This window comes from Tetrao urogallus (assembly GCF_951394365.1).
Source record: "Tetrao urogallus genome assembly, chromosome: 1".
Lineage (NCBI taxonomy): Eukaryota > Metazoa > Chordata > Aves > Galliformes > Phasianidae > Tetrao > Tetrao urogallus.
The window spans coordinates 154,115,485-154,138,412 of record NC_136813.1 but is presented as its reverse complement, the minus strand read 5'-3'; the positions used below and the strand labels follow the sequence as shown (position 1 = coordinate 154,138,412).

Below are 22,928 nucleotides of genomic sequence, written 5' to 3'. Positions count from 1 at the left end.
CATTTTAGGTGTGGTGGGCAGCTTCTGATTTAGGCTGGGTAGTTGGTCATTCTTACATTTGCTACGGGCCTCTTCTTCATGGGAATCCTACAGTTTTGTATGAGGTAAGTGTGTACTGTCAACTTGGACTTTTCTACAATGAGTGCAGTGTGGAATTAGGAAATTTTGTTTTTCTCTCAAATTTCCATTTTCAGCTTATGTGAAAATTAAGGTATTTTAACATAGTACGTTAGGCGTAGCCTCTTCTATTACTGGCTTACTGTACAAATGCAGTTTGTGAGCCACTTCTAATAGCTTTGCAAGAAGCTTAGGTAGCATGTAGAGGAGTAATCTCATCCTTGATTGCTGCAGTGGGAAGTGAAAACTGAGTACTACAGATTCCAGCTTATTGGATTTGCATCAAGGCAGAAGATGGTTCCTGAACTGAAGATAGAGCAAGGAGTCTGCATTCCCTGCTGTGAATAAGCGCTTTCTGGACCTGGTCGTCACCACTGTCACTTCTTGGCTGGATAAGGAACTGGCTGGAGAGTCGGGCCCAGAGAATGGTAGTGAATGGAGTTAAATCTAGCTGGCAACCTGTCACGAGTTGTGTTCCCCAGGGTTTGGTGCTGGGGCCTGTCCTCTTCAATATCTTTACTGGTGACCTGGATGAAGGCATTCAGTGCACCCTCAGTAACTTTGCAGATGACAGCGAGTTGGTTGGAAGTGTCGATCTGCCTGGGGGTAGTGAGGCCCTACAGAGGGATCTGGACAGGCTGGAAAGCTGGGCTGAAGCCAGTGGGATAAGGTTCAACAAGGCCAAATGCCGGGTCCTGCACTTTGGCCACAACAACCCCAGGCAATGCCAGAGGCTTGGGGCAGAGTGGCAGGAAGGCTGGTGTAAAGGAAATGGACCTGGGGATATTGATTGATGCTTGGCTGAACATGAGCCAGCAGTGTGCCTGGGTGGCCAAGAAGGCCAATGACATCCTGGCTTGCATCAGAAATAGTGTTGCCAGTAGGAACAGGGAAGTGATTGTCCCCCTGTACTCAGCTCTGGTACTGTGTCCAGTTTTGGGCCCCTCACTGCAAGAAAGACATTGAGACCCTGGAGTGGGTTCAAAGAAGGGCAACAAAGCTGGTGAGGGGTCTGTAGTACAGGCTTTATGAGGAGCAGCTGAAAGAGCTGGGATTGTTCAGCCTGGAGAAGAGGAGGCTCAGGGGAGACCTTACTGCTCTCTATAATTACCTGAAGGGAGGTTGTAGTGAGCGGGGGATCGGCCTCTTCTCTTGTGTAACTGGTGATGGGACTAGAGCGATCGGCCTCAAAGTGTGCCAGGGGAGATTCAGGCTGGATGTTAGGAAATGCTACTTTTCTGAAAGAGTGGTCAGGCACTGGAATGGGCTACTCAGGCAGGTGGTAGATTCACTGACCCTGGAGGTGTTCAAGGAATGTTTGCACGTTGTGTTGAGGGACATGGTTTAGTGAGAGCTGTTGGCGATAGGTGGATGGTTGGACTGGATGATCTTGTAGGTCTTTTCCAACCTTGGTGTTTCTGTGATTCTGTTAGAGTGGGGAATAGTGCCTCCATGCCTCTGTAAAAGTATACTGCAGGAACATTCTGCTGTTCATTGGGAACGTGTTGCTGAAAGCACAATGATTAGTGGTACAAAAGAGAGCAGAATCACAGAATCACAAGGTTGGAAAGGACCTATAGGATCATCTAGTCCAACCATCTTCCCATTACCCTTGCTACCACAAGCCACTAAACCATGTCTCATAGCTCCTCATCCAGACACAAGATCAACAGGAATGTAATAATGAATTGAAGTAATAGAATGCATACAGAGACTTGCTTTCACATGGTCATCAGGGTCATTAGCTGAAGCTTTTCTTTCTCAGGAGCTGAGGTCCTCCCCAAAAAATGCTTTCTATGAAGCTGAATGTCTGATGCAACCCTAGTGGGGCTGTGTTGTCTCTTTCTGAGAAGTTACAATTTCTATGTTATCTTTTTCTTCATTGTGAGTCAACCTCAGTCAAATATGAAAGGTGGAAGGGGGAATGATAAGTTGTGACTGCGTCACTGCTGGATGCCCCATACATGACAAAGTGAGTACAGAAATGGGCATATATTTACTGCAGAAGTATTTCAGTCTGAACAAAGATCTCAGTGATGTCCTCAAAGGTTGTTTAGGTAACAAGTGATACCCTAAATTCGGAAGGTGTTGGGAACATTTTTACAGTGTTTCTTCCACATAGCCCAGTGTCATTCAAATGACTAGACGTAGATTGCAGTTCCACTATGCATTCAGTAAAGTCGTAGTTAAATTAGATGTGTTGGATTGTTGTCAGGGTTTATTTTCTGGGTTTATTTTCTGAGTGCAAGGGTATGCAGTGTCTTTCCTGATACTTGTTGGCACTGAGAACATCAGGAATGATTATATTCTTTCTCAGCAAGAAGGCAGTGGCACGTACTTTAACTTTGTGACCGGAATTGTTATAGACGGGGAACATGCAAACTTCCTGGCATTACCTATTGGTCATGTGAACTGACATGCTACTGCCATGTGCAATAAACAGAGGGAAGAGTCAGCATGATACTTCCTGGAAGATCTTTCAGCCGAAGGAGTGAAGATCTGTGGGATAACTTTCCATTAGAATGTTTAGAACTGCATTTTGTCCAGTGAACAAGGCTAAATCTAGTCTAAAATAAACCTCAAATAACATCTAATGGAAATTGTAAAGAGTATTGGCATTAAGTAGTATGATCTACTGATCTAGTTTAACTCACCTTACTGCTTGCTGGGTAAACAGTCTGTGGCACCATATGCACTCACAGCATTCACGTTATTTCACGTAATGGTAAATTTATTTTTACAACTGCTTAGCTATCAATTCTGATGATTTGCTCTCCCATTTAGCATTTCTGTAATGGGAAAATGTGACATAAACAAAATACAGTGTTTAGAATACAAGTACATTTTAAAATCTTAAAAATTGAATTTGATTTTTTTTGTGGTTTTAGGGATTTCTTCTCTTCATTGAAAACCTGTAGGTAATATGCTAAGCTGTTCTCTGAAACAAAATTTTTGTCAGAATATTTTTCTTCCATATCATATTCTGAGCTGTAAGGTTCTGAGTAACTTTTGTTTTTTAGCTTCTAGGTGTTGAATTGATTTTTCAACAATCTCATAGGGAAGTAGGCTTGCAAGACAAGTATTTCTTCTAAACTTTAAGTTTCTTTCCCTAAACAATTGAGACATATAAAAACTCACATACTTTAATATTCTCAGCCAATGATGTAGTGACTGGAGGAAACTTTAAAAAAAAAAAAAATAAATAAATCATTCTTAATTTCTAGCTCAATTTGCCTTGTGGATAGAAGTTTACTGACTTTCTTACTTTGTCAGCTTTCCACATGAAAGTTTGAAGCCAATGCATTACTGAAATACAATGCATTGAGTATCTATAGTGCAACAGTGGCAATAAAAACGAGACATTTGAGTATAACATATGCCTAGATCTTTCTGGAAGAGTCTTCAATATGTTGCCCTTGAGTTTACAAATTGGGTCACGTTGGAACTTCTGAGAGCTTTTTAGTCAGTGACAGATGTCAGCTTGCTGATTGAAGGAGTTACTTTTGGCATGTTTTGCGTGATAAATACGTGTAGTGGGGCACAGGTTAGGGTGGAAGAACACTTGGAAGTAAGGATTTTTCTAGGGCACTGTGAATTAAAAGTAATTAGTAGTTTTGTCCTTTGTTTTTTAAAAAGAGGATTGTGTTTGTTTCAAAGCTGTGGTGCAAAGTTCTAAGTAAAGGAAGAGAGGAAGATTCGGGAGATGCGTTTAAGTAAGAGAATATCATGAACTCATGTGCTAGACTCTTGTAGACAGGATTCCTTAGCAACTAAATATGCTCTTTTGTGGGAAAAAGAATAGAGCAAGTTTTCCATAATTCATATGTTCGTATCTATACATATGTCCAGAAGTAACTGTGTACTTGTGTACATAAGCAAACTTGGAAATAACTCCAGATGCAGAGATGGTTTAATGATGTTTAGCAATACGTACGTACATACTATACAGCTGTTCCATCCCTTTTGCTCATCCCTGATGTGACACTTGTCATGTCGTTCTGTGTGTTACTGCTTACGTTAAGAAAAAATTACAGCATCGTTATGGATAAAAAGAATTTTTTCTTGTGTAGAAGACAATCTGGAGCCTCCTTTGACTAGTATGGGTTGGCAGAAAGATCACTATAGCAAGGGAAGTCAGTTTTGGCTCTGAAAAAGTAACTAGAGTTGAAGCTTTGCATACAGACCTATTCAGTATACAGTTTTCAGTTGTGTTTTTCTGAAGTGAAGACGTGAGGAAGGACAATCTGTGCACAGAAGTCCCACAAGATTCCTTTTGTCCCTCTGCTGCGTGGTGGGTAATTCTTTTATGTCCATACACTATATACCATCCCTCTAAAATCTCTAAGTTCAGTATCCTTAAGCAGAAAGTTGTTGCTTATTTTGACCTTGTCTCATTTTCTGGAAATGAAGGTTTTAAAGGATGTGTAGATTACTGGAGGCTATATTTAAGTACTGAAAGGCCCTCCCTCAGTCTTGAATCTACTTTCCCAGCAACTTAAATGATTTGTGTAGGTGATCAGGGTTAATGTTACGTTCAAAATTAATGAAGCGGAAATATAATCTAGACAAATGCTACCTATTTTGTACTTAACTTTCAGCTGATAATGTTTCTTGTCGTGGGAAGAATAGATCAGTGTATGAGGTTGAATTTAGGGTATATCGTTTCTACACAAGTTAGAAATCTTTCTTTTCTCTATCCAGAAGGGTGGACGTTCTGGGCAAAGTAAGGATGTAGACATGCAAACAACTTGTGGAAACGCTAGCAGCTCTGGTACTAGAATTCATTATTGCTCTCAGTAAGAAAAAAACATTGTATTGATTAAAATACCTCATATTGAAGCTAAGAGGATAAACTATCTCATGTCCCTTTAGATGATTGAATGGTGGAGCACTGTAGAGTAAACAATTCTCATCATTATTGCTACTGTCAAACAAAAATGTGCTCATATGGGAATGTGCAGATTCACTCTGAGATAAAGACAAGGCCATTCTGGTGACCAGTGCCAAGTGGGAGCTGCCTGCAAACGAGCTCCTATGTAAGAAGTAGCTGACCAAGGTTATCCTGCGGCCAAGGGGTGTATGAAGCACAATACAACCTTGAGGGATGAGTTTTGTGTGCAGCACAGTAGAGGCCCGCACATACTCAGGTCAACTCTTATGTAGATCACTAACTTTATGATGTGCAATAGTATTCCAGTTAGGATTGCTTCTAGTTTCGCAGTATGTGAAATAGTAAACAGTTCACTGTTTTGACTAAAGGCTTTGTGGACTGATTTCTTATTTGTAAACTTTGTAGAGTGAATACTTATTTCTGTGTTATGAGTGTGAGAAATGCCAGCATATGCTTCTAGGAGCTAGTGTCAGCATGTGTCATGCAATTGCATTCTCATATGCACGTGTGTTCATAAATATACCTATATCGCTACTAGTCTCTTATTTTCCCCATTATGTATGCATTGCTTACATTTCTACGTATATTTAATCAACTAGAGTTTTCAGGTATGTTCACCTGTTCCATCCGCTATTCAAGATGATTTTTAATCATATTTGTTTTTATTTTTAGAAACTTAGTTTATGACTTCTTTTAAGCTCCTTGGCTTTTTAATAACGAAATTTTTGTGGCATGTTTTGTGTGAACACGTAAACATGTGTTTGTACCTCATCTCCATCTGCATTTCATTTCCAGATGCTCAGTTGTTATAAGATATAATTTTGGGATCTTCAGGATTTCCACAAATACTTAACAGAGAATTCCATTTAAAAACGGCTTTCATTAGATAAACAGGAAGAAAATAAAGAAATAAATGATTTTTCTTTTCACATTTTATTCTCTTACAAGAATTTCATTTTCTAGTTGGAAAACAAACTTGTTTCCAACAGAACTGATACAATTTTAAGGCTCGGAACCACTGTGATTGGCTTTTCTGACACTGAATAACAAGAAGCAAAAACTTTGGCTAGTAGCACAAATGCACACTTATAGAATTAAATATTGTATTAGCTTGAATATTAAATTATTATACTCTAATTAATGTTTAAGCACCTAATGCATGTTAATTAAATTCTTTATTCTGAAGGGATTAACTCATCACTGATGCTCTTGTTAAGAAGAGGAATGTGATGTGGATAAAATGTCATTTGCCCAGGGATAAGGGAAGGACTTAAATAGTTTTACAACATCCGTACTTGACCACTGATATGGTGGTCTATGTGAAATGTTTTGCATGCATTGCTGGAAGAGAATAATAGCAACAAAGCGGTTTCCATTCTAGAAGATATGGAGTAATGCAATAAGAAATTAAGGGGAGAGTTTGGTCATTTTTCAGTTGTCTCTTTTACACGATGATCTTTCAAGTGGAGCTTTACCACTGTGTAAATGTATGGGGATCATACATTATAAAATTACACCTGAATTTAAAGTGTGTTCATTTTTTAATACAAAAAGGGTAGAAATTGTATTCTTTTAGCAATAAATACTAAAGAAAAAGCAGAGTTAGTATCCAGTTGACCTACACATCTCAGTTAGTAGTCTGCTTTTGCTTAGATCATTATGAAACAGTAATAGGACATTTGGAATTTTTCTTTCTCTAAGATACCACAATTAAGCATTCAGACAAACCTTATGAACACAGTGGCTTCTTTTTGAGGATTGAAAATAGATAGGAATAAAAAAAATAATTGCAATCCATAGTGGGAAAAATTATATTTATGGAAAGGGACACCATAAAATTTTTCTTCTGTTCAGAAGACTGCCTTAATGGTGTGTATTTATAAATGGTTGTGAAAGTTTGTCCTGGCCTAATGGTAGCTTGTGGGCTAGGGAGTATCAGGAATGTTCTTCAGATAAGGAGAAAAAAGGCCTGAGCACATTTGCCCAAGGACAACCACTGTTGAATATAGACCGGACTGACTACTTAAAGTGATTTGTTTATTTTTAAATTACATAGTAGGAGACAACTTGTTATTTTAATGATTGCTATGGTAACTGCATGCTTTCAATTTTTACTTGTCATAAAACCATTGTCAGGAATGTGAGAACAGTAATGAATTCCTTTGAATACAGCAAGTACTTTTTTTTTTTTAATCTGTCCTGGATTGTTTTTCTTTAAGGCATGACAAGCTTTAGGTACAAAGAAGCTCCTTGAAGCCTCTCAGCCCACTCTGGGTTGCTTGTGCGCGTTGTATCCCAAGCTGTAAGCAACTTTTCTGTTTTCCCAGAGTGTATCTGTGGACTTGGAATTAAGATGAGAGAGAGGATGTTGACCATACCTGTCATGGAGCTCTGAAATCAAGTAAGAACTTGATTTCAGTGGTCTAGGACAGAGGGACCTATAGTCCCACACAAAGTGAAAGCGGAATGAATGTTGCTGTGCCTGGGGAACCTCTTCCTCAGAGCTCTTACGGGGCTTCTTCTAGTCACTGCTGTTACAACAAATCTACGGCCTACACAGCAGCAGCAACGGAGGAGCCCAGGATTACACTTACTGTCATCTAGCATGTTTCTTAGCTGTGTTGGGGCATTTCCAGCCATTACCATCAGCTTACAAAGCTCTGTATCTGGAGTTCTGCTGCTTCTGTCATCTCTCTATCAACACCCGTATTGATTATAATTGTGGAAGGAATTCAGTAGGATGTATCAGATCCTTACTGGGGGTTTGGTAACAGGGCCAGTAGCAGCAGGAGAAATTCCTCAGAATGTTTCCTTTTGAATCCTGACACATCTGGTATCAACGGGTTTTAGTGACAATGAGTTCCATGTATAATATTCACTGCACTGAGAGAATTTTCTCCTCATAAGTTGGAATTTATCTTTGAGTAGCCCCTTATTGTTAGCAGTATGGCAGAAAGGGGATTGCTGAGCTGTTATTGATGTGGAGTTGGGTACTTTATTATAACTCTCAAGTGTCTTTTTTTCCTCAAGTAATCCATCCCAATGGCTGCTGACTTTCTCCACAGGAAAATTTTTTATCCCCTTGATCATTTTTGCTGCCTGTGAATCTTCGTTCATAATCGCACATTATCCATCAACACATTCTTCCTGAGAATGACTGCTCAGTTAGTAGACATTTGATAAATTACATGCTCAAACTAGGTACTTCCAGAAAGAAAGACATTCCTATCTGTCTATCTTTCTCAGAGTCTCTTGGTAGGTTATTAAAAGAAAGTCTTTTCTATGTGAATCCTCTTAGGTAAAAGAAGTGCCTGTTGCACTTCTGAAATCAGGTGAGGCAGATCACTCTCTTTCTGACTGCCTTATTCTTCATCACTGTCATCTTGGTTCCTGTCACCCAGTTTTTATTGACAGCAATTTTTAAAATAAATTTTCATCTGCAGTATTGATACAAATACTGAACAGTTTGTCTTGAAATGATGCCAGCAAATCTGATGGAAGCATCTCATTTGCTAACACTCTTCAATTGACTCAGCAATATGTCACTATATTCTGAATTCAATTACCCTCTGCTTTATTTTTTTTTATAATGCTTACTTTTTAAAAAGTCAAAATTATATGTGGTAATAAGCCTCTCGTGGCATCTTGCGGTGCTCACAATTTTTGTATGATAAATGAAAATTCTCTTTGGCAATTTTATTTGTAGGTTTTTGTGCTCTGAAATTAATTTGCAGTCTCAGATTTGTTTTGCCTATGTCAATTTTTGTTTATGCATTTGCTAAGCTGTTACCAGCTGCCAAGGCACTGGAGAGCTTTTTCTGCAGAATCAGTAAGAAAATTCATAGCCAGGCCAGTTTTTTTTTTTTTTTTTTTTTTCCCCCTAAATGACCGTTTTGTTTCCTTATTGGTAATTATGTCTTACTGGCTATCAGGGGAATTTCCTATTCCTTTCCTTATGAGGCTCTTGTTTTATCTGTGGAGAATCGCACTTCTCTAAACCTCAAGTCAGGATCTGGAACAGGTAGAACTTGCTGGAGGTGCAAGGTATGGGCCTGAGCCCAGCTGCAGCAAGGCTCAAGTGGCTATCAGGGGAGAGGGCATGAGCATAAACTGCTCACAGCTTTGCTGTCATCCCAGCGCTCAAGGTCAGGCCATAGCGTGCCTGACCTTAAGCCCCTGCAGCCAAACTCATAGGAGGCAGTTGGGTGCTTGAGGCCAGAAACTGAGCTCTTAGGAGCTCTGGAAGTTTACACTTGCTTTAAAATTACAGACTATGTTATTATTGGCAGAATAACCAATCTCATGTCGCCCAGCAGTTAGTCTTTGTATTTTTTTTTTTCTGTCTGAGTTAATTACAAATGTTACTACTTCATTTGCATAATTAGTTAATGAGATGTGTATGGACATTTGGAACGTAGCAGTCTAAGACTAGTTGTGTTAGTGACGTGGGTTGAACTTCTAAGCAGATAATAGACCTGCAGATCTGCAACCGAGTGCTATATGGAGAAGACATGAACTTGAATAAAGGGGTTCCTCAACAAATGTTGATGAACATTTGAATGAATATATGAAAGCTGCACTGAAGATGTGTGGAAGGAGAAGGCTTAAGGACAAAAAAAATCTTTTATTTTTCTTTGGGAACTGTTAACATGAAATGAAAAAAGGACTTATTTTTTCAGTAAGATAATATCATTCTTTTGCACGCCGTTTTTGGAAGCTCGAACGGGCTGTTAGAAAAACAGAGATTTTGTCATTGATGATTCCCTGGGTGTGTTTTGCTTATTCTCTGTTTGCTTCTCATCATCTCTTCTACTCTTTAGAAGAAGGCTCAGTTTTATCTTCTGATTTTTCTTGCTTTTTTCCTCCTATAAACATCCTCTGCTTCCTCAGCAGCACTCTCATAGTGGTAGTTCACTGTAGGGCAGCAAAACCAGTGGGATACAGCCAGCCTCAGTCACCCTGAAGCCTTGAAATCTGGCAGCACTCTTGCAGCTTCTCACCCGTGCCATGGAAGAGTTTGCAATGGGGAGAGAATTTGGGAGCGCGGAAAGGACAAATTCCTGAGAGGCTGCATCATAGCAGGGGTGGCTTTCATTGATGGGATGGGCAACAAACTTGATCTGTGTGCCCTTCTGTAAAAGGATTTACTGTGTTACTAGTGCTTTCTTACTGGAATAAAGGTAGCAGATTTAGCAAATTCTTCAAGGTATGCACGTGCCTGTGTTCTTTCCGTACCTTCACAAATTGAGGTATTAGAGTTTTGAGTGTTACTTTTTTCACTAGACCTATCAATCTCTCATATTGTGTTTGTCTTCTTGCAAATCTGCTGTTTTAAATGAAAAAGTATATCTAATTTCTTGAAAGCTGGTGGCAGATGTCAAGACTGTACTGCCTGTGGCTGGCTAAGAATACAAAATTGTGCCTGTAATGAAATACATGAATGTGAATGACACTTGTTAAGGACGCACTCCAAGTTTGCATTTACACAGGTAGTGTGGAGGTATGAATTTATTTTATGACTGGTGAACTGCAGTGAAGTTGGTGATTTTTTTTCAGTGGTGAAGCCTTCTTTATATTGATGGCTGTTTGCATAAAACAATGATGAAACTGGGTTTTGCAATATGAAAAGCATGTCTCTCCTATATTGTTTGTATGCTTTATATTTGGAACACCATAGAAAACTATTTTTATTATTTTTTTGTTATTATTTACCAGTGGACAATTTGTCACTTCCAATTACTTCTGTTTACAGTTTTCCTGACTATGCCCTGTAGCTAAAACCAATGTTTAGTTTTCCAAACCCTAACTCACTCCCCCAAAATACATACCATAGTCTGATATCAGACTAACGCAGTAAAGGGTATTTGGCTTCTCTCTGGTCTTCATTTGCAGCAGCAGCACAAAGATGCCCAGAAGCCAGTTGTGAGCAGCTGAATGGGGATTTCTCCAGAAATAAGAGAAAATTTCTAGGTAACAACAAGTTGGTGTTATGACAGGTAGTTCTGTGCGTGGGGGATATAGCTGAAATGCCACTGCATCCAGAGACTTGTTCTCCAGTGAGACTCAGTGTTTTAACAGCCTGTCTCACAATAAGGATAGATGTAGAGATGACTCCCTCTGATGCCAGTGTAACAACAGCTATTTGGGCTGTCTTTTCATTTGCTTGTCAGTTTGTCCTGTTTTTCTCAGTAGCAGCTGGTGTATCCTGTACTCGTTTAAGAGATTGTGCCCAAAGCTTATGAAATTTATTTTTTCAAGTTAATGCACATACAGTATTGTTATTTTTAACAAATTCTGCTTTAAAGTCTTATTTGAAATTAGTTCTGTTGCTGTGCTACCACTACTGTTACATGTGCAAGCCTTGAACTGTCAAGGAATTATGTATTTTTATCCTGTGACATTTTAAATTATTCTCTCCATAGGGGAAGCCTGTGGGAACACCAGATGCTGGTGCCTATTTCCGCGTGCTAGCAGAGCATGAAGTAGCTGCCTTCTTTACTTCACCAACTGCAATTAGAGCAATCCGTCAGCAGGACCCTGAGGCAGCCCTGGGAAAGCAGTACTCTCTAAAAAGGTGAACTAAGGATACAGTGGAAGCAGTTTCTTACAGAAACATACTGGATAAACTAAGAATAGCAATGTTTGGGGCTTTATCCACCTCTGTATAGCAGAATTCCAATGTGGTCTTGACAAATCAGGTGTACGCATTTGGTTGTGAATTTCTGTTGATTGTTTGGAGGAGAGATGAGCTATTAAAAGTATGACTTTAATTACCATTAAAAAGATGACTCTAAGATTAAGAATTCTTAGTGAATTAAGGTTGCTTACTGAGTTTTACTCCACTGTTCTTATACCCTGCAATACAGTCTTGGATTACATGATCGTGTACCATTTTCCCATACGATCTCCCACTTCACTGAGTGCACAGGATCTTCAGTGTTCATTTAATCAGAAGCTAGTCAATATCTTATCTTTCCATTATTTAATTTCTGATTACAGTTATGTACTGCTATTTCATACTGTCTTTTGAAGTGTTTATTGCTGTGCTACCTCTATGCTTCAAAACTGTGAGTGAGTTCATCCTTATAAATCCCTTGTGAGATGAGAGAGTGGTATTAGCCGTGTTTTGCAGATGGGGAAGCTGAAGCATAGGGAGATTAAGGTCAAAGTCTTCTATTAATTTTGAATACTCAATCTAAGCCACTAAAGTACTGCTGTTGGAGAGGTTTTATCATTTTATGATTAAAATACATTATTAACGTTATGTAGTTAAAATGCTTCGCATGTTGACTTCATGTACCTGTGATTGTTCAGTAATTCTACAAATGAGGCTAAGTATCATACAGCAAACGTTAAGAATGTGTGGTTTTGGATGACATCTGATCTTGGAGTTGAATCATTTACTCATCATCAGATGAAGGCCATGTGAGATGCTAGGCAGTATTCAGTCATGGGAGCACCTTCTATCACAGTTGTCCGAAGAGTAAAGGAAGAAGAGAAGCTGCATAGCTGAATTGTACCTTCACTTTCTTAATTACTCTGAAAAGTTTTATGTATCAGTAAGCTGGATTTATTCCTGAGGTATTCATTACAAGTTTTCTTCCATCTCTTTTAAGTGCTATCATCAATTGTTTCCCTTCCATGAAATGAGGAACAAAGCTTTTGAGACCCTAAAGCCCTATTCTTCTTTGATGTTTCATAGTAAGAAGGTGGCTCACATGCTAGAAAATTTAACTGCCATTCCTCAGTACTTCTTTAGGTGGCGACTAAAATGAGCCAGTCCATATAATTAGAGTAATAATTGAGTAGAAAATCTGCTATGCTACTGCTGTGTAAGTTGCTGAATTTTCTTGCCAAAGAATTCTAGGCAAATAAGAGTCCCCTTGCTGATATCAGCTGTCCCAGATGTTAAAAAGGTATTTTTGTCATTCCTGTTCAGTGCTTAGTTAATGAGCTTCTCCATTTGAGTGCAGTTTGATTCTGCTCATAATTAATTCAGCTTTGGGCCATATCATTCCCTGTTAAATCATTTCTCCTCTAGAGCAGCATTTAGAATGTAGTATTTTCTTGAATTGTCTTAAGTCAGTTAGATATAAAGTCCAAGCTCCTTTTCACCTACGGGTAAAAAGTCAGCATCAATGACAGTTCTCTGACTACTAGCATGGTGCTGTAAGGTTGACAGTCTTCAGCATGCCTCTCTTTCAGTGCTGGCAAGAATTATCTTTCCGTAAAGTCTAGTTGTGACTCTTAACTACTTGACTATGTGTGAAAACTGCAGTTCTTCAGAAATAGGGTCCAATAAATGACTACAATCTCCTTTCTTGGATGGACTTTTCCATTGAAGGTCAAGAGGATTTCCTTTCAGTTTGAAATCTGTCTTATGTTTACTTCATACACATCTACTTCATATGCTATGAAACTTCATTATCCATATTACTTTGTATAAAGATGTAAAGTGGAATGTCTTTCTGCCGTCTGGGATAAAATATCCCTACTTATTCTAGAAACTCAATATCATATGGCCAGAAATGTATTCTTGAAAGAGGGTTCCATCATGGTGCATTTGGTTCCTGAGAACTTATACTAAAATACACTGTGGGTGAAGGTGTTTTTGTTTTAAAATCCTATTTAAAAAGAACTTCCTGATAAGATGTGGAGAAGGTAGGCAATGCCAGCTTCCAGTACACAAAGGAGTACTTGATTTACAGGAGTAAATAGAACGGTAACCAGAGTTCTGTTCTTCTGAACTGAAATAAAGTATATAAATCCCTGTTAAAAACTGATACTGTTTGCGTCACTTCCAACTAAATTATGTTGTATGTTCCAAAGCTTATAGCGTGCTTTATTCAAATTCCATATTGGCTTTTGGAATCTTAAATTAATATTTCCCTTTGAGACAAAACATCACTTATGTCTTAAACATGGATTATGTTAAACAGCAGAAGAGATTTTTGATTTGCTGGACTGTGAGATAAAAGCCCTATTCAACCACTTATCTCTGTGGTGTCTTTTAAAGACCAGGTTTTTGATAACACACAGAGCTGCTAAGCAGTCCATCCGATCGTACTGCTGCCTGTTGTTGTGTTTGAAAATCAACCCAAATTCTATGACCAGCAAGTACCTGTGTGTATTCTGGTTGGCTTTTGGGTCAGTTAACATCTTCATGAGGTAACTCCGTAGCATTGAACTATTTGGAATCACAATCCATCTTTCAATTGACTTGATTTCTATGATTTGGTTAGGTCTAATTTCCAAATGATTAACAACTGACAGCTATACATGAAATTGGGTAACAGTTCAACAGATTAAAATATGAGCAGTAGTAATTTGTAGCTCCTGTTCCATAGCCTACTTGGTGTTCTTTGCTTTAGATTAATTGTGAGCATTCTGTCATTTTATTATATCAAGAGATTCTGGAGACTGAAGCATGTTTGTTTGATACCAGATATTAATGTGATTGTTTAAAGAAGAAACACGAGACTGGCTACATAAAATCCATTCAGAAATAGCAAATCTGAAGTTGATTAGTAACTGCTAGTTTCTCTCTCAAAACACAGGAACAAGGGGATGGGAAATTAAATTAGCAAATTCAGAGCTGTTAGAAATTCTTTCTCACAAAATTCATGACTCGCACATGCTGCTGGAGATGTGTTTAAAGCTCAGAATCTAGGACAATTGGAGTACTTTACTGAGTGCTGTTTGCTACCACCTACTTTGTGCTACTGTCGATCATGTATGGCTATTTCTCATGAAGTCTTTAGTAGAGTTCTTAAAAAGCTTTTGTGGAGCTCCCTTTCACCTGTACTTGGAAAAGGAGCTGAGCTGCTTTTGTATTCTGTGTCTCTGACTTGGCCACCCAAACATCAAGTGCTTGAATTCTCCTGAACAGGGTAAAATATCGTTGGGGAGGGGAATGGGCAAGGATATCAGTGGAGAAAAAGGAGGTGAATAAAATATATGTAGAACTGTAAATTAACCTTCCTCACTTTTTAGTAAGGACAAGTATATTTAATGTGATGCAAGTTTATTTAATGTGATGCAGGGTTTTGCTTTGCCAGGAAAAACTGGCATATGCATTCCAGACTTAAAAGCACTTCTACAATCTTTTAATCCAGAAGAGTTTAGCTGAGATTATTACTCATGTGAACGCTCCTGCTTTGGGATAGTGGTTTTGATATGTGATTTCTTTGTGCTTGGAGTGACACCAAGATGTGCATGCTGTTTTGAATTACTTAGATTGTGACAGGACCACTAATGCTCATCTGTCCCCTGCATGAGGTAGCACTTCATATCCACTCCACTGGACTAATAGGGCCTAAAATCTTGATTTTTCTGAGTGACAACGTAGGACATACTTACTTAATGGAGAGGTTTTAAGATCTTTCTACTCCATTAACTGCATTGCAGTGGTGAATGATTGCAATAATAGGTGCATTGACATGCTTTGAAGTTTTAAGTGGATTGTTAAAAAATTGTTCACAGTGGGACATTTTATAATCGTTGCCCTCTCTCTTGTTATACTGTTTGAAAGGAGAAAATAATTCTATGATTCTGTAAGTCCATAGCTCTTATGCTTTGTTAGGCTTATAGCACTTTGCTCTTGTATTCTCTTTGATGGGTTTGTATGGTAAGTTGTCCAAATGCTAGTCCCAGTTCTTCCCACAACATGGGATTGCTCTAGAGCCTGTGGAAACAGGCCTGATTATTAAAGCTAGGGGTTCAAAAGGAGGAGTTCTGGTTCTGGCTTAAGGTGTAACATGCTGTCTTAAGTTTTTAGACAAATCCTTGAGTGCTTGGCCTATTGCTAGCGCTGTTTTTAAAGCAAGGGCATTTATTATAAAGTTAATACACTCATAAGTTAAATTTTTACATCTGAGCTGAAATTCTGTGTTTAGTAGGCCTATTTACTGAACATTCAATACCATGTAAATTGAGCAGTGCTTAGGAGAAGTGTCCTGCATGACACTTGACTTAGGAGAAATGACTGCATGAAACATGAGTCTCAAAAAGCTTTCCAGAAAGTATCTGTGGGTTTTATTTATTCAGTATTTTGTTCTTCGCTATCATAAATTTTTAACTGTTTCAGCTCAACAGCTATTAACTGTAATTATCGGCAGTAGCTTGTGCTTTCAAAGAAAATACATTCAGGATTCTAATTGGGCACACACTCATTAAATCATCACCTTCTAATATGGGAGATGTGCTCAGAAAGCAGTTTGCCAAAATGATGCAGATTTACAAGTACAGAAAACACTACGCTTCCTCGATGTGAAATCTGCTTGCTTACACATTTGCTTTGAGGTTTTATCTGTTTTTTGTCTTTATATTGCTTGATGTTCCATAGTAACTTCCAGTCTTGGTGCATTTAATAAAAAGATTTGAAAGACTGTGCCTTTCAGCAGGAATTTTGACTAGCACAGTGTCAGACTTCCATGAAATCAGTTTAAGGACTTCTGCTTTCTCTATGTGTGAGTGTCCTCCAGTTCACCTACACAGTACAATTGGACATCAAGGAAAAGACCACCCCCCTACTGTGATCAGACATCCATATTCTTAGACATGGTCTATATACACATCTGTCCTAGCAGTGGACATATGCTTAGTCATGTAAAACTGTAGTACTAAGACCTCCAGTTTGCTTGAAAAAGAACTTGCTTTCTGCCCTGTCCTATATGAGGATATGACAAGGAGACAAACTCCTTCTCAAATGTTAACTATTCAGTCTGACACAGCAGCGGGGGTTTGACTTCCAAGCTTGACAGCAAGTTAAAAGCTTGCTGTTAACCCACCTGCTTACTCTGTACCTTTTCCAGAAATTATCTTCAGCTTTGAGAGTGCTGAATTCTTATTTCTAGCCACACCTTTAGCACTGTATGCAGTTCAGAATACCGCAATATAATGATGTAAAACTATTAGTGCCCAGAGGAGGGCAGCAAAGGTGGAGAAGGGTGTGGAGGATAAGCTGTGTGAGGAGCAGTTGGGGTCCCTTGGTTGGTTCAGTCCAGAGCTGAGGGGAGGCCTGATGGCGCTCCAGCTCCTTGCAGGGAGCGGAGGGGCAGCGCTGAGCTCTGCTCTGTGGCCCAAAGATGCTGGGGTTCAAGCAGCTTTCGGACAATTCTCTCAAACATGGGGTTTGGAGACCAGATATCCCTGCCTTCTTTTTCCAAGGAGTGTGAGAGCAAGATAATAAATCATTCTTTACTTTTGTAACTTTTTATAAGACGACGATCTTTGGCCAGCGTTGTGAGTATCCGCAAGTTTAAATGCAAGTTAACATGATTTTAAGTTGCTTATTACGAAATCAGAAATGCAAAAAATCTTCCACAAAAGGAATAAAGTTGCTGTGCCAATCTTGTAAAGGTCAAAACGTGCAGTTTGCAGTGATGTACTGTAATGTCCTGATTCTATGTAGTAATAGTCATATTTAAGAAAGCTACAGTTGACAGAGGACCTTATCATACTAAACAAAGCATGAAATCAATTTGTAGGGCTTAGTGAAGGACAGCAGTGTGGCAAAATTTGATGAAAGATGATGATTAAGACTGGGAGGGGGGGGCTATTGCCCAGGTATGTAGCACTGCCTGATTTAGTGGTGTGCAAATGCTCTGCACCTGTCTTGACTTCCAGGTGTTGCATTTATTTTCTGCCAGAGTTGCATCAGAGTATCCAGCCAAATAGGCTGAATTCCAATAGCGTTATTCTGAGATCATCGTTGTCTTGTAGGATTACATGATTTATTTTTTTACTTATATGTAAGTAGTCTCTGTCTGTATAGGAAAAGGTATTTAGCTGCTGTTTTTTCTCTACCAAACTCATTTCTGAAGGCATATAAGAAGATAACTCACAAAACGTTAAGATCTATTTAAATGGAACATTGTTAAGAACTTAAAGCTAAGAGTTATGCTACAGGTATTTTGTATTACTTCTTATTTCTTCGCTAATTTCTGATATCTCTTTTTTTGTATTTTGTGTTTTTTGTTTTGCTGATGGGATATCTACCTAGATTTGTGTATAAATTATTTAAATATTCCTTGCTTCCATTTACTGTTGGCTGTCGCTAACCTACCAAGATCTCTGAATTTTGAAAATAAAGCTTCTTTCACATGATATGTCAGATTGCATAAATTAGTATTGCAGGATTTCATTTGTTACTCGGTGGGATTGAGTACATCCATCATTTCATCATATGAAGAGTAAGAGACTTCCCTCCCTTTTTTTCTTTATCAGGGACACAGACAACAAATGTTTACTGAATTAATTGAATTAATTTTTGTGTTACTTTCCTGTCCAGATCAAGATGCATTTTTTTTATATATATATATATATATATATATATATATATTTTTTTTACTATTATTTAAAGGTTCAGGATGCTGTTTGTAGCTGGTGAACACTGTGATGTGGGCACGCTGGAATGGTCAAAAAAAGTCTTCAAGGTACCTGTCTTGGACCACTGGTGGCAAACTGGTGAGTATTTTAAACTACAGTTAGTAAAATATGGTGATGAGATGTTTTCTGACCTTGTTCTTGAGTCTGCGGGTAGATCAGCTATGTGTTTCCATTTATAGGGTCGGGACTAACTCTGAATACAAACAAAAAAATTGGATTAATTTAACATCAAAATGTGGAAATGTGGGTTGTTTGTTTGTTTTTTTAATTGAAATATGATTTCAGACTTTTTAACAACTGCAGAAGAACAAAGGTATCTGGATCCTGTGGGTTGTTTTTTTTTGTTTTTTTTTTTAGTTATCGTTTCAGTGTTTTTCCAGGTGTAATTTTATGTTAGCATGTGTGATTACTTTATAATAAAAGAGTTTGTATTTGGAGAAGCTTTCAGGTTTAAGTTGTTCTTTTTTTTATTTGCGCATCTTGTGTAATTAAAACCAAATGAATGGAGTACTAGGATGTTGGCTGGTCAGGAGGAATAGTCGGGACAGGGGAGGTGGAGGTGCTGCACTGTACTTAAGGGAAGGATTAGACTGTACAGCCTTGTAGTTAGGGGTGTCATGGTAGAGAGCCACTTGGTGAGGATTAAGGGTATGAATAGCAACGCAAATGTTGTTGAGGGTGTCTACTATCACTCATCCAGAACAGCGACACAGATGAGCAATAAGGCAGAATAAGACAGTAGGCAGTAAGGAGAGATTTCTGGATTGGTTGCTCTTGTGCTTATGGGAGATTTCAACTCCTCAGTCATAAACTGGGAAGAGCGTACTTACACAAGTAAGGCTGGAAATTCCCAAACCGTGTTGAAGATAAATTTGTCACATGTACTTGGTGATCTAAATAGGAAAGGAGCCCTACTGGATCTGTTGTTTGAGAATAGGGAAGATCCTGTGGTAGAGGTGATAGTAGGTGGCCATCTTGCCTACAGTGGTCATGAAATAGTTGAGTTCTGTACTTCTGGTGTAATGAGGAAGAAGGTCAGCAGAGTTGCCTACTTGGAGTTCAAGAGTGCAGACTCGAGGCTTTTCAGGCAGCTAGCTAGCAGTGTCCACTGGGAATCTGATCCAGATGGTTTAGAGGTACAAGAGAGCTGATTGTTCCTCAAGAGTCACCTTTGAGAAGCTTAGCAGCATGCAGTCCCCCTGTGCTGCAAGCTGAGCCAAAGACAAGCTTGTCTGAAGAGAGAACTTCTGGAACTAGGACGGAAAGAGAAAATACATCGTATCTAGAAACAAAGTCAGGCTTTACAGGGAGGCTGATGACAGGTATTCAAATCTCAGAAGTAAGCATTTTCTGAAATGTTTCTAAAAGATAAAAAAAATAACAAAAGCACAGAAATAAAAATCTTAGTTACTTGTAGCAGGAAGAGGTCAAGACAATTAACTGTATTTTATGTAGAGATAGTAAGTTTTTAAAAACTCTTTTTAATAGCAATATTTATTTCACAGTAAAAATATTAAATTTTACAAATTACTTTTTATTTTGATTAAATTGGACCTGGGGGTACTGCTGCTGTTTTGTTAAACCCAAGCTGAAAGCCACTGACCTATTTATATATGTGAAAATTCTTTTGACCTTTAACAATCCAGCAAATCCTTACATATTCCCAGATTTGATGGTTGTTTTTTTTTTTGAATCTGTTTTCTTTTAAAGCAGGAGCATCATAGAACTGTGAGGAAATTTTGACATCTTATTGAATGCCATAGTCTTGTTTTTGCAATTTTGTATTAGTCACTGACTCAACTGAGGCTAGAGCAGAAGATGGTGAAGAGGAACTGAATTGCTAGTGTTTCTTGTTAGATGGAGTAATTTCTTCCTTATGACTGAAAAAAGTAGGAAAGAAATCAGCTTTGCAGAACTGAGAAGTGACTGAATCTCTATAGATTCAGGAGACAGAAATCAGTGACCAGAAATAAAAGTTTGAAATGCTATTATAAAAAAGAGAAAAGGGGATGTAAAATGTTTACTTGTTTCATCTTAATGATGTTTCTTCAAAGCAATTGGCTTGTTTACTGTGCACTGAGTTAGAATTAGATGAGTATGGACAGAAAAATGAATGTAGTTTTCTTTGATTTTTGCCTCGGGAATATATATGGAGTACATGAAATTATTGTGAATTCAAACAGTGCATTGAAAGGGAAGAAGGCTTTAATTAGGGGACTTCAAGTGGTTAGATCAGTAAAACGTAACTGATAACATCTTTGATTTGTGTCAATATGCCTTCATCAATAACATTTTTTTTTTTAATTCGAATTTTTGTGTTGCAACTGTAGTGAGGACATCATAAAAGATGTGAAAGGTATGTCACAGGATCTGCAAGTGGCAGGTGGGGTTTGAGGAAGTAAGGACTGCTAAACACTGGGTCTTTGGAGACATGGCAATGGATGGGAAAAACAGTACTTTCAGATCCTGTGCTCATCTATACGTAAGGAGAGAAAAATCTTGTTTTGGATTTACACAGGTGCGTTTTGCTTATTTATATAAAATGACACAGCATTCAAGTAGCCATTTTCATCTTCAAAGTAATTGTGCAAATGCAAGCACGCTAATTCTTTCAACACGCTGGAGAAGTAAAATTATTCCTATCTGGCAGACATTAAATTGAGAGAGACAAGTGTCTTGCGCTAAGCTAGTCAGGAAGCCACTGCAAATTCAGTGTTAGAAAACAATTTTTCCTGCTCAGAAATAAGTTCACCTGCCATAAGGACCTGTTTTGTGATATTTTGAATATTAGTGAAGGGAAACAGACCATTTCAGACCTCGTTGTAAGTCTCTTTGTGGACTGATGTTTTAACGAAATGATGCAGTTGCTGTGTTTCAGTTTTCCAGCTAAATACATCACCAGGAACTTTGCCAAATTGAATTGAAATAAAATAAATAATGTAGCGTAGGTAGTACCCACTGTCATATTCTTCGGAGAGTGCTAAATAAACAGTGAAAGGCGAGTTTAGGTTACCTTCATTTTGGATCTAGCTTTGAATTTGAAAAGAAAAAAACAGTGAGAGAGTGAAGAGCTGTGGAAGCACAGACTCTGAAAACTTCTGTTAAACTTTCCTAGCTGCTTTCATGGTAGTTATTCAGTATTTGTAGTAGAAATAAATAAAGTAAGTCTTCCACATCATCTTTGAGATTTTCAGATGTTAGCAATCTAGATTTTCATTACTTCATAATAAATACAGGATGCGAAGAGGCTTTTTTCCTATTGATTTTTAGACAAAAATGTTTTGATACTCTGAGGACATATGGGAAAACTCAGTTGAAAGACAACCGAACCTAAAAATTCAGGTATAAAATCTGAAGTGTGTAAAATCCCGCTCAAGAGACTTGTTTCAATGTTGTTGTTGTTGTTGTGTACTTATACAATGGGGATCTAAGTTAGTGAGCACACAAGTGTAGAAGGTTCAGGTTGGATATTTCATTTTAGGATGCAGTTACCTTAACTGTCCTGACCATAAACTCACTAACAGGCAGAAATATGAGAAGATTATTTCAGAGAAATAAGCTGCTTTATCCAACAGGGAATGGGTGTCTACAGTGGGGGGTTATGACAGAAATCACTTAATGCTTGCTGCGTTATGTGTGCTGAAGTTATTGTGTGTATGCTGTAATGAGATTTTGGGTACTCTGTCAGGAATTCCTGAAATTCTGTAGCATGCTTAATTTCCTCTATCGCTTCTGCCGGCCTGGATGTGGATCTGGACATCCTGATGTAGTGGCTGGTGACCCTGCCTACTGCAGGGGGGTTGAAACTAGATGATCTTCGAGGTCCTTTTCAACCCAGGCCATTCTAATATTGATCTTGTTTCTTCTGTGTGTATTCTCTCTAAAGCATGCAACTGCCCTGTTGGTATTATTTTTTTTTTTAATAGATGTTATTATGTAATTTCATAGGCATAGTAGTTTCATTGGTATTTTATTAGGACTATACAAACAAAACAATTACACCATTGTCTTCAGTATAAAAAATATGAATCATCGTTAACTATTCTCACTGCAGTATATTTTGATGAATTATTTCCTACCACAGTCATTTAAGGAGAAGAGTTTATTAACATCTCCAGGCAGCATGTTCTGGTCCCCTGTCTTCAGTTTCCATTGCGTTGTCTTGGCAACACCGTGCAAAATCTTACTGTGAGTTTCCAGAAAGGTGGGTTTTGCAGCTGAGTTCTGTGAGGTAATCTCTAGGTTTTCACTACAGAACTGCTCTTCAGCTCCATAACCTTGTCTATAAAGACTTTGTTTCCCCACACTTGACAATTGGATTCCACGTTTTGTTTTTCAGTCATATGTTTTGTATGAATCTCAACTGTACAGATTTCCTTTCTAGTCCATTGAGTTCCTTAACATGATGAGATTTTTTTAGAGCGAAAGGTAAATTAAAGAGTAGCTGTTTTCTTTATAGCAAGAGTCAATTCTTAGATTATTTTTTTTAATAGCCAGAGATGCAATTGTGGAGTTATGGAGCCAAAGCAGA

At 38.3% G+C, this 22,928-nt stretch overlaps 1 protein-coding gene across 1 annotated transcript in view; it reads left to right on the top strand.

Annotated features, from left to right (window-relative positions):
* Positions 1-22,928, top strand: part of ACSS3 (acyl-CoA synthetase short chain family member 3) — a gene marked incomplete at both ends in the record, with an annotated part of 75,833 nt that overhangs the window by 23,133 nt on the left and 29,772 nt on the right. Inside the window, 3 exons of the mRNA XM_079542448.1 lie at positions 9-104; positions 11,431-11,582; positions 18,372-18,475. Of these exons, the coding sequence (XP_079398574.1) occupies positions 9-104; positions 11,431-11,582; positions 18,372-18,475 (352 nt within the window). The remainder of the gene's footprint in view (positions 1-8; positions 105-11,430; positions 11,583-18,371; positions 18,476-22,928) is intronic.